The 13,038-nt window shown below is 46.5% G+C and overlaps 1 protein-coding gene across 2 annotated transcripts in view; it reads left to right on the top strand.

Moving 5' to 3' along the window:
• Positions 1 to 13,038, top strand: part of unc5ca (unc-5 netrin receptor Ca) — a 308,049-nt gene that overhangs the window by 142,401 nt on the left and 152,610 nt on the right. For both annotated transcript variants that reach the window (XM_045707149.2, XM_045707150.2), the window contains exon 3: positions 6,709 to 6,852. In XM_045707149.2, coding sequence (XP_045563105.1) covers positions 6,709 to 6,852 — 144 coding nt within the window. The remainder of the gene's footprint in view (positions 1 to 6,708; positions 6,853 to 13,038) is intronic.

Here is a 13,038-nt window from a genome sequence, read left to right on the forward strand (position 1 = left end):
ATAGCAGTCTGGTGCTGAGCAGGGAACAGGGCCAGAGGATAGCAGTAGTAACCCTAAACTGGCCTGTTCCATAGCAGTCTGGTGCTGAGCAGGGAACAGGGCCAGAGGATAGCAGTAGTAACCCTAAACTGGCCTGTCCCATAGCAGTCTGGTGCTGAGCAGGGAACAGGGCCAGAGGATAGCAGTAGTAACCCTAAACTGGCCTGTTCCATAGCAGTCTGGTGCTGAGCAGGGAACAGGGCCAGAGGCTACAGTCATGCTGGCCTCTGCTCCACTCTAATTTCCCCCAATTGAAAGAAAAGAAAACCACAGATAAGAAAACCCTGCTTGGCTGGGACGGGCCGGTCAATAGCTATTTGAGTGGGGAGGGAAAGCTGATCTCATTCCTGCTCTCCTTCACTGTCTCTCTTCTCTCTCTTCTCTCTCTCTCTCTCTCTCTCTCTCTCTCTCTCTCTCTTTCCCTCTCAGCATGGGACAGGAGTAGATAAATTGAAGACCAGGGAGGGAGGAGAGGAGGAGAGGAGGAGGAGTAGGAGGAGGAGAAGAAGAAGAAGAGAGGAGGAGGAAGAGGGCCAGAGCATGTTATCTGTACCCCGCTGCCTGGCACCAGTGGGGGAAATCATTACTCTGGAGTTTTATCAGGGACATAAAGAAAGAGTCTCCTTACCGAGGAGGAGGAGGAGGAGGAGGGCGAGAGGAGGAGGGCGAGAGGAAGAGGGAGAGCTAGCAGGCCAGCCAGGGTCTGGATCATTAGCCCACTTCAAATGGATTTCCTCTGTAACCAATCGCCTGCGAGAGAGAGCAGGATCCATTAGAAATTTCCCATCATACACTCTTCAGGTTTCCTTTCTGGAAGCTTTACTACGGAGTCAGATTACTGCCAAAATGTTGAACGCACATTAAGTTGGAGTCATAACTAACGTTACTTTGGAGTCGTAAATATGTCAAGGTGTAAAATAGAATTGCAAAGGTAAAAACCAACATTGTCAACATAAGAATTAGATTGTATCAAAATTATTTTATGCCTAGACTTATTTACGATTCTAACATTGCGTGCTTCTAACCTTCTGGCAGGTATCTGACTCCATATTTGACACTCCAGAAGGAATTGCATACAGCCCTCCACTCAGCATAGCCTGAATATCTGCATCCAAGATGGCACCCTATTCCCTATGTAGTGCACTACTATCACCTAGGGCCCATAGTGCATCACTGTGTGACCCAAGGGTACTGCTTTATGACCAGTCAACGCATCGTTTGTGTCATTCTTATAAAACTTTGAGCTAGGTTTTATAGTATTGCTTTCCCGTTAATTCCTAATTTTGTCTGTATCTTTGATTCAGGGTACTAATGTCCTCAAATTGGAGTGATCGATAGGGTACAGCACTGTCTTTTACCAGCTCTGTGGCTACGGTCTGCAATTAAGGACAGAGGTCCCTAGGGTTGAATGGTAATAAGGTATCCATAAGGAGAGTGTGGTCTCTGAGTTACAGTAGCACCATTAGCAGGATATTAGAGGGCATTAGAATGCCCGTAACACTGCCCTGTGGTGACGACCATGGCAGCATCCCAAATGGCTCCCTATTCCCTTTATAGTGCACTATTTCTGACTAGGGCTCATGAGGAATGGGGAACACTATATAGGGAATAGGGTTCCATTTGGGATGAAATGGGCTAATCGGCTGTGATGATTTGTGCCTCATGCTATTCCTTTATTACCGTCACACTCCCATCGATTTTTCCGTCTCCTGTCTTTCGTCTCTCGTTCCCTCTCATTCCCTCTCTCCTTCTCTTTCTCCCTCGCTAGGGAACCGAGTTCCATTGTCGTGTGAATCGCAAGCTTCAATTATTTATGGCCATGATGGTTCATAAATGAGGTCAATTACTTTCCGTGTCAATGCACAACGTCGTTCCTGATGGTGTGTGTGTGTTTGTGTGTGTGCATGCATATGTGTGTGTGTGTGTGTGTCCGTAGAGCATGCAAGTCAAGGTGTGGGCAGGCTCATCGAGGCTCAGCTCCCCGTGGACTCCCTCACTTGTCCCATAATGCCGCGGTTCACCGGAGGAGGAGGCACCGGAGGAGGCGGCACCGAGTTTGGAACCAGGAGGGACTATGATGATCAATCACATTCAGGGTGGCAGACTGATGTCCTCCTTCCCTCCCTCCCTCCCTCCCTCCCTCCCTCCCTCCCTCCCTCCCTCCCTCCCTCCCTCCCTCCCTCCCTCCCTCCCTCCCTCCCTCCCTCCCTCCCTCATTCCTTCCTTCCTTCCTTCCTTCCTTCCTTCCCCCATATCTCCATACCTCTCCTCCAACCCTGCAATCCGTCATAGTCCAGTACCCCTGCTCTATCCACCATCCACCCACTGGCTCCTCTCATTCTCTGTTACTCCACCCCCTGGTTCCTCTCATTCTCTGTTACTCCACCCCCTGGTTCCTCTCATTCTCTGTTACTCCACCCCCTGGTTCCTCTCATTCTCTGTTACTCCACCCCCTGGTTCCTCTCATTCTCTGTTACTCCACCCCCTGGTTCCTCTCATTCTCTATTACTCCACCCCCTGGTTCCTCTCATCAAATCAAATCAAATAACATTTTATTGGTCGCATACACATACTGTATTTAGCAGATGTTATTACGGGTGTAGTGAAATGCCTTGCGAGGGTTAACACGCTTAAATGTCTTACGTCGGCCACGGAGAATGAGAGCCCACAGTCCTCGGGAGCTGTCTGCGTCGGTAACACTGTGTTTCCCTCGAAGCGGGCGAAGAAGGTGTTTAGCTTGTCCGGGAAGACATGGGTGTCCGGGACATGGTTGGTTTTCCCTTAATAATCCGTGATTGTTTGTAGTTCCTGCCACATACGTCTCGTGTCTGAGCCATTGAACTGCGACTCAATTTTGTCTCTGTACTGACATTTTGCCTGTTTGATTGCCTTACAAAGGGATTAACTGCACTGTTTGTATTCAACTGTATTCCCAGTCACCTTGCCATGGTTAAATGCGCACACTTTCAGTTTTGCACGAATGCTGCCATCTATCCACGGTTTTTGTTTTGGGTAGGTTTTAATAGTCACAGTGGGAACATCATCCCTTATACACTTCCTGATGAACTCAGTCACCGTGTCCGTCTATATGTCAATGTTATTCTCAGAGGCAACCCGGGAACATATCCCAGTCCGTGTTATCAAAACAGTCTTGCAGCATGGATTCCGATTGATCAGACCAGCGTTGAACAGTCCTTACCACGGTTACTTCCTGTTTGAGTTTCTGACTTCATTCTCTGTTACTCTTGGTGTGGACTTGAATGAGCATGCTCCTCTATCTGTTTCTGCTGACTGAGCGCTTAGCGGTCGACTGAGCGTCTCTCTTTGTCTCTCCTTCTGTCTCTCTCTGTCTCTCTCTCTCTCTGTCTCTCTGTCTCTCTGTCTCTCTTTCTCTCTTTCTGTCTCTCTGTCACTGTCTCTCTGTCTCTCTGTCTGTCTCTATCACTTAAATTCATTCTCTCTTTCTGTCTCTCTGTCTCTGTTTCTGTCTCTCTCTCTCTCTGTCTCTCTCTCTCTCTCTGTCCCTCTCTCTGTCTCTCTGTCTTTCCCTCTCTCTGTGTCCTTCTCTCTATCAATTCAATTCATTCTCTCGCTCTCTGTCTCTCTGTCTCTCTCTCTGTCTCTTTCTGTCTCTCTTTCTCTCTCTCACTCTTTCTCTTTTCCTCGCTCTCTGCTGTAGCTGACTGTGACTGCTGAGGAGGAGTTCCACAGAATCTATGTCTCCCCTCTCTCTCCTTTATGTGTCCTCTCTTTGTGTCTGTGTGAGGTTCTTATAAAACAATAGTGCCACAAGGCTCTTAAGTTTTCTCTGTTCCCTCAAGGCCCCTTTTGACCCGCTGGTGATTGTATTCAAAACATCCTTTGAGTTCCTTTACCATGGTTTCTCTCTCTGTATTCTCCAAAGGGACCTCCAGCCTTTTATTCGAAAGGAAGAGACTTCAGTTATGTCTGCGAGAGGAGCTGCCTGCTCTTCTTCTTTATTCATGCACACGCTGTGCAAGTGGGTAAAGAAGTGGTTGATTAGCGAGAGAAGTGGTGAATTGTCTTTTTGCCCATTCAAAAACGATGACTGAATTGACTGAATTCCCATGCAGTTAGAATATGCTGCAAAACCTTGATAGCGATAGATATCATCTTGAAAGCTGTGGCAAATCTATGGGGCCCTCCCCAAGTTTGTGTTTTTAGACTTAGTTTGATGTGGAGGCCGTCTGTACCTGTAAAGTAAAGCTGCAGTGGTTCCTGTTGGTGTTTTCAGTGTTCAGAATTCAGACGTTCCCATTTGGAGATGCCAGTCAGCAAGTTTGTGTGTGTGTGTGTGTGTGTGTGTGTGTGTGTGTGTGTGTGTGTGTGTGTGTGTGTGTGTGTGTGTGTGTGTGTGTGTGTGTGTGTGTGTGTGTGTGTGTGTGTGTGTGTGTGTGTGCGTGCGTGCGTGCGTGCGTGCGTGCGCACGTGCGCATACACGTGTGTGTGTGTGTGTATGTGTGTGCGTGTTTGTGTTTGTGCGCGTAGAAGCAGTAGAAGCACAGAAAGCCTATTCCTAAACATATTCGCCTCATAAATGACTGCCTGCCGAGAATACAACACGTTTTAGTATTATCAGCACCATGGATTATCTCTGGGCCCATTGTGTGTAATGGCTTTGACTGTCATGACTTCTAGGACTGTCTCTCTATTCCTCTTGTTCTGTTATTTATCTCTATTTCTCTTCCTCTCTTCCTGCCCCCCTCCCTCTCCCAAGCACACAAGCACACACACAAGCACGCGCCACACACACACACACACACACACACACACACACACACACACACACACACACACACACACACACACACACACACACACACACACACACAGTTAGATTTAGACACATTCTGTTTTGAAGATCAGCGTCTTGTCTCTCCAAACCTTTCCCCCATCTCAGTGTTTTACAGTAGGACCTCTGTGTTACATCACTGTTCCTCTACAGTAGGATCTCTGTGTAACATCACTGTTCCTCTACAGTAGGATCTCTGTGTAACATCACTGTTCCTCTACAGTAGGATCTCTGTGTAACATCACTGTTCCTCTACAGTAGGATCTCTGTGTAACATCACTGTTCCTCTACAGTAGGATCTCTGTGTAACATCACTGTTCCTCTACAGTAGGATCTCTGTGTAACATCACTGTTCCTCTACAGTAGGATCTCTGTGTAACATCACTGTTCCTCTACAGTAGGATCTCTGTGTAACATCACTGTTCCTCTACAGTAGGATCTCTGTGTAACATCACTGTTCCTCTACAGTAGGTTCTCTGTGTTACATCACTGTTCCTCTACAGTAGGATCTCTGTGTAACATCACTGTTCTTCTACAGTAGGATCTCTGTGTAACATCACTGTTCCTCTACAGTAGGATCTCTGTGTAACATCACTGTTCCTCTACAGTAGGATCTCTGTGTAACATCACTGTTCCTCTACAGTAGGATCTCTGTGTTACAGCACAGTTCCTCTACAGTAGGATCTCTGTGTTACAGCACTGTTCCTCTACAGTAGGATCTCTGTGTTACAGCACTGTTCCTCTACAGTAGGATCTCTGTGTTACATCACTGTTCCTCTACAGTAGGATCTCTGTGTTACAACACTGTTCCTCTACAGTAGGATCTCTGTGTTACAGCACTCTTCCTCCTGGCTCTTCCACCTTGAAGGCTGTAGTTTGAATTTTGCATGAGCACTAAGCTGGAGCTCCGACTCCCTGCTGAGGAGCCTGCCCGATTGTTATAAAGAGTCTGTGTAAATTTCCTGAACCTGAAATAAACAGCCAAGTGATTTTCTCTCCCCTCCCTCCCTCCCTCCCTCCCTCCCTCCCTCCCTCCCTCCCTCTACCTCCCTCCCTCCCTCCCTCTACCTCCCTCTCTCTTCCTCCCTCCACCTCCCTCTCTCTCCCTTCTTCCACCTCCCTCTCTCTCCCCTTCTCCCTCACTACCTCCACCTCCCTCTCCCTCCCTGCTCCCTACTTCGCCCCCCTGCATCTTCTACTTAAAGCCCTGGTAATTCAGTGCAGTGGTTTTAGAAGATACATGGGAAAGAGGAAGAGGAGTGATAGCAAGGAAAGAGAAAGAACATTCTTTGAGTTTAACACTGTACTGTATTTACAGGTTTGGGTGGTCCACACGTTCTAACTATGGACATTGGCTCTTACCGCTGTTGAAGTTAAAATCAGGCTTGACATGTGTAACCAAATCTGTCCCAATGTCTCATAATGATTTTACTGCATATTTGCAATGCCGTTCCAACAATACTATCAATGCACTGCCAATGTAATTTCAATGTGTAATGCAATATAATGGCCATGTAATCTCATCAATGTGTAATGTAATATAATGGTCATGTAATCTCAATGTGTAATGTAATATAATGGTCATGTAATCTCAATGTGTAATGTAATATAATGGCCATGTAATCTCAATGTGTAATGTAATGTAATGGTCATGTAATCTCAATGTGTAATGTAATATAATGGCCATGTAATCTCAGTGTGTCATGTAGTATTATGGCCATGTATTCTCAATGATGTGTATCTAAGTGTGTATCTAAGTCTGGCCAGAGTATCCAAACAGATTTAGTGTTCACTGAATATCCCTCTCAGAGAGTGTACTGTGGGTGTTGACGCCATTATCTCTCTCCCCTGTGCAGGACTGGTGGTGCGTGAGGCCCGCATCGAGATCTTTCGGCAGCAGGTAGACGAGCTGTTTGGGCCAGAGGACTTCTGGTGTCAGTGTGTAGCCTGGAGCTCTGCAGGAACCACCAAGAGCCGTAAAGCCCACGTCCGCATCGCATGTGAGTCACACACACACACACACACACACACACACACACACACACACACACACACACACACACACACACACACACACACACACACAGACACACACGTCAGCACATTCCCCCCTGCTGAATCTCAGCAGTGCCCTATCACACGCTGAGAGGTTTCACTGAAGGACGTAGTTTATAAGGGGGAATGGCTTGTAGAAGGCGAAGCTTAAGTTTCAATCTCCAGGCCAGTCTCTGAATCTCTGAATCGGAATCTGATGTACTGATCGTACAGTCCCCTCTCTTACTGGCCAGTAATAATACTGATCGTACAGTCCCTTCTCTGACTGGCCAGTAATAATACTGATCTTACAGTCCCCTCTCTGACTGGCCAGTAATAATACTGATCTTACAGTCCCCTCTCTGACTGGCCAGTAATAATACTGATCTTACAGTCCCCTCTCTGACTGGCCAGTAATAATACTGATCTTACAGTCCCTTCTCTGACTGGCCAGTAATAATACTGATCTTACAGTCCCCTCTCTGACTGGCCAGTAATAATACTGATCTTACAGTCCCCTCTCTGACTGGCCAGTAATAATACTGATCTTACAGTCCCCTCTCTGACTGGCCAGTAATAATACTGATCTTACAGTCCCCTCTCTGACTGGCCAGTAATAATACTGATCTTACAGTCCCCTCTCTTACTGGCCAGTAATAATACTGATCTTACAGTCCCCTCTCTGACTGGCCAGTAATAATACTGATCTTACAGTCCCCTCTCTGACTGGCCAGTAATAATACTGATCTTACAGTCCCCTCTCTGACTGGCCAGTAATAATACTGATCTTACAGTCCCCTCTCTGACTGGCCAGTAATAATACTGATCTTACAGTCCCCTCTCTTACTGGCCAGTAATAATACTGATCTTACAGTCCCCTCTCTGACTGGCCAGTAATAATACTGATCTTACAGTCCCCTCTCTGACTGGCCAGTAATAATACTGATCGTACAGTCCCTTCTCTGACTGGCCAGTAATAATACTAATCTTACAGTCCCCTCTCTGACTGGCCAGTAATAATACTGATCTTACAGTCCCCTCTCTTACTGGCCAGTAATAATACTGATCGTACAGTCCCTTCTCTGACTGGCCAGTAATAATACTGATCTTACAGTCCCCTCTCTGACTGGCCAGTAATAATACTGATCGTACAGTCCCTTCTCTGACTGGCCAGTAATAATACTAATCTTACAGTCCCCTCTCTGACTGGCCAGTAATAATACTGATCTTACAGTCCCCTCTCTTACTGGCCAGTAATAATACTGATCTTACAGTCCCCTCTCTGACTGGCCAGTAATAATACTGATCTTACAGTCCCCTCTCTGACTGGCCAGTAATAATACTAATCTTACAGTCCCCTCTCTGACTGGCCAGCAATAATACTGATCTTACAGTCCCCTCTCTGACTGGCCAGTAATAATACTGATCTTACAGTCCCCTCTCTGACTGGCCAGTAATAATACTGATCTTACAGTCCCCTCTCTGACTGGCCAGTAATAATACTGATCTTACAGTCCCCTCTCTGACTGGCCAGTAATAATACTGATCTTACAGTCCCTTCTCTGACTGGCCAGTAATAATACTGATCTTACAGTCCCCTCTCTGACTGGCCAGTAATAATACTGATCTTACAGTCCCCTCTCTGACTGGCCAGTAATGATACTGATCTTACAGTCCCCTCTCTGACTGGCCAGTAATAATACTGATCTTACAGTCCCCTCTCTTACTGGCCAGTAATAATACTGATCGTACAGTCCCTTCTCTGACTGGCCAGTAATAATACTGATCTTACAGTCCCTTCTCTGACTGGCCAGTAATAATACTGATCTTACAGTCCCCTCTCTGACTGGCCAGTAATAATACTGATCTTACAGTCCCCTCTCTGACTGGCCAGTAATAATACTGATCTTACAGTCCCCTCTCTGACTGGCCAGTAATAATACTGATCTTACAGTCCCCTCTCTGACTGGCCAGTAATAATACTGATCTTACAGTCCCATCTCTGACTGGCCAGTAATGATACTGATCTTACAGTCCCCTCTCTGACTGGCCAGTAATAATACTAATCTTACAGTCCCATCTCTGACTGGCCAGCAATAATACTGATCTTACAGTCCCCTCTCTGACTGGCCAGCAATAATACTGATCTTACAGTCCCCTCTCTGACTGGCCAGTAATAATACTGATCTTACAGTCCCCTCTCTGACTGGCCAGTAATAATACTAATCTTACAGTCCCCTCTCTGACTGGCCAGCAATAATACTGATCTTACAGTCCCCTCTCTGACTGGCCAGTAATAATACTGATCTTACAGTCCCCTCTCTGACTGGCCAGTAATAATACTGATCTTACAGTCCCCTCTCTGACTGGCCAGTAATAATACTGATCTTACAGTCCCCTCTCTGACTGGCCAGTAATAATACTGATCTTACAGTCCCCTTACATCATCCAGTAGGAGAATGAATGAACTGCTCCACGTGTGTCTTCATGGCTGATGGAGTGCATTAAGGTAGGCATAGAAACCCAGCCGCTTAGAGTTGACAGTGTGTCTGAGTACCAAATGGCACCCTATTCCCTACAGTGCCCTTGAGAGCCCTGGTTAAAAGTAGTACACTATGTAAGGAATATGTTGAAATGTGGAACATACATTGAGAGTGAAGGGCCAGCACTTGAAGGAAGAAGTAAGAGAGTTTGAAAGGGGTTAAAATGATGCCACTAACAGAAGACAGACACGTTGATTTATTTATTGGTTTATTTGGATCCCCATTAGCTTTTGCAGAAGAATCAGCTACTCTTCTTGGGGTCCACAAAAACATAAAACATGACAAGTAAAATAACACTGATACACTGATAGATAAGGATAGTCACACACATGTATAATACAACAATGTTCCAACAATACAACAAATTATACAAACAATATCCCTGTGTGTATGAATTTGGTCCCAGTGCTTCCTGTAGAACGTGTTTGTCTTGCTCTATAGCTGAAAAATACTGCCCTCTCCCTGGCCTTAATGGGGTTGTCTGGAGGTCAACAGGAGAGACAGTGGTCATTGTGACAGATGGGTCACTCTGAGGCCGTAAGGGTACACAGGATAGTCAAACAGATCGGATAGTTTAAGGTCTAATATAACGCAGCATTTATTCAAGTTTCATTCAGTAGTCTGGAAAGCAGGATGTCTGGGGGAGATTCCTGACGGTCTCGTAAATTCTCCACGCTGCTCTCATCCGCCGGCATCACATGACTAGTCCTGCGAGCCCCATGAAAGGCAGGTAATGTGCTGATTTTGGCTGGGGACCGGACCGAGGTGAAACTGTTGATGGGACTGGGGCAGTTATTTACTTAGCCAGACAGTGTGTGGCCCTTTCCAAAGGAAAGAGAGAGATCAGAGAGAAATAGAGAGGGAGAGAGAAAGAAGGAGAGATCAGGGAGATAGAGGGAGAGAGAGGGAAAGAGAGAGAGAAGAAGATATCAGGGAAAAAGAGAGAGATAGAAGGAGAGATCAGGGAGAAAGAGGGAGGGAGAGAGAGAAGGAGAGATCAGGGAGAAAGAGGGAGGGAGAGAGAGAAGGAGAGATCACAGCGAAAGAGGGAGGGAGAGAAAGAAGGAGAGATCACAGAGAAAGGGAGGGAGAGAGAGAAAGAGAGATCACAGAGGAAGAGGGAGGGAGAGAGAGAAGGAGAGATCACAGAAAAAGAGGGAGGGAGAGAGAGAAGGAGAGATCACGGAGAAAGAGGGAGGGAGAGAGAGAAAGAGAGATCACAGAGGAAGAGGGAGGGTGAGAGAGAAAGAGAGATCACAGAGGAAGAGGGAGGGAGAGAGAGAAGGAGAGATCACGGAGAAAGAGGGAGGGAGAGAGAGAAGGAGAGATCACAGAGAAAGAGGGAGGGTGAGAGAGAAGGAGAGATCACAGAGAAAGAGGGAGGGAGAGAGAGAAAGAGAGATCACAGAGGAAGAGGGAGGGAGAGAGAAGGAGAGTTCAGGGACAAAGAGGGAGGGAGAGAGAGAAGGAGAGATCAGGGAATGAGAGCGAGATCAGGGAAAAAGTGGAGAGAGGGAGCTCTGATGGCAGTAACAGTCCTGTCTCATCTCCTCCATAAGGCTTCCTTACTGCTGGAAGCTCACAGGGATGTCACAACTCACTAGGTCTGGATAAATGCTATGCCCGTCCACTTTGACTATCAACTCTACTCACTGGGTTGCAGGTCCACAGTAGGAATGCTTAACTCTGAGTCTACACTGAAATTCTTTAGCTCTGACAGAGAGACTGTGAATGAAATACACATAATATTGTCATTTTTTGGAAGTTGGTTGTAAATTTGAAGAATCGAAGAAAGGGACTTAAGGTCTGATTTTAAGCAGCAACTGTAAAGTGCCTGTTTTCATTCCATTCAGATGTTCTTGCTTTCCCACAGAGCACCTCTTTCATTCAGTCGTATTGGAGGACAGACTGACTGTCCCTCTACTGTTGACTGGACCACACGTTCTTCCTGTATGATCATGTTAAAAATGACGAGGGCTTAGCGTGGCTTTGCCCTTGGTTAATTTGTCCCACAGCATGTGCAAGCAAACTTTGTGAGCACTCCCTGAGAGCATTCGTCGCTCAGGGTTATTTTACGGTTGGCCGTGTAACATCTACAATGTCGTCAGCCTGGAACGTGACCGTGGCTTTGGTAGTCGCCCCAGTCACTGTTTCTGTCTCTATCACCAGCTACAACTGTGTTGCACATGATCAGGAGTGATATCCGTCCACCCCAGGTGATTACCTGTACTTCAAATCAAACTAAATTCTTTCTCCTTTCCTATAAGAATCTCCACTTCAGATTAAAATGCTTTCTGGCAGGCAACCTTGCTGAGCAAATGCATTCCCTTCCATGCAATGGAAAGAAAGTGAGACCCATTTAACCCCCCCCTCCCCCTCTTTTTCCAAGCACCAACAGGCTGTTTAATCATTGGTAAAGTAACACTTTAGGGCGATAAATAAATGTGCACTTTGTTGTTGGAAAATGGTGATCAATGTTTTAGCCATAAAAGCTCCGGGGTGGTATGTATAGTCCATACACATAATTGAGGATATTAATTGTGTCTGTGATTTGTTGTTCCTACCGTAGCAGGGCACTTAAACAGTGACTTATCGGCAGATGCTGGGAACCTTTTCGATCTGTGATAAAGCAGAGGACACACTGTATGCACACACACACACACACACACACACACACACACACACACACACACACACACACACACACACACACACACACACACACACACACACACACACACACACACACACACAGGGTCACAAACTCTCTTGCCGATGATTTAGCTCACCATCACATCAAGCCTTTCTCCTTCAATAGATCAGCTCTGTGGCAGGCCGTAAGCACCGGGACAAACTGAGCCCTCTTAGACCAGACGTTTCAGAGGCCAGCAATTTGTTCTGTCACCACTGCTGATGCGTGTGCGTGCATAGCAATCAGGAGGCGAGGCCCAAAGGAAGCCAGCCAGCCAGTCCTGTGGGCAGTGCGTCTGCGTCTGTGTTTGTGCCTGTCTCCCCATATGTTTAGTCCTTGGTGGAGTTTTTTGGGCGTGACTGGCTTTCTCAGTGGGTTACAGTATAGTAGCAGACATACACCAACACACAGAAACACCAGCGTCTCCACCCTAGCCACTGAACCGTTCTCCAGCTGCCTAGCTACCTAGCTGCTCCAAGATAAGTGTTGAGAAAATGTCTAGAAAGACCAGTGGGAACGGAGGGAGAGAAGTGAGAAGAAGTGCTTGTTCTCTAATGACATCGACTATGATTCTAACGTTGTTTACCTTCAGTTCTCGGGAATGGAAAAGTGGTGTAAAAACACATGAATGTCAAACAACATGACTAAGCATGGCACAAGCCTTGGGTGACTCAGACAGTGAGAAATACAGTGGGATAACAAGGATGTAGAAACCGCGGTAGGGCTGTGTTCCATATGGCACACCATTCTTTATACCCAGCTAACACATAACATTCTGAGAACCATATGTTTCTTAGCGCTTGGTGAGAGCGAGGTTGTCCTATGGTTATTTTGCATACAACTTTCCCACAACTTTCTGGGAATGGTGCAGGATAGTTGCTTGGCTTTGGGACATTCTCAGCACCTTTAAGGAACTT

Source organism: Salmo salar, chromosome 24, assembly GCF_965601325.2.
Source record: "Salmo salar chromosome 24, fSalSal1, whole genome shotgun sequence".
NCBI lineage: Eukaryota > Metazoa > Chordata > Actinopteri > Salmoniformes > Salmonidae > Salmo > Salmo salar.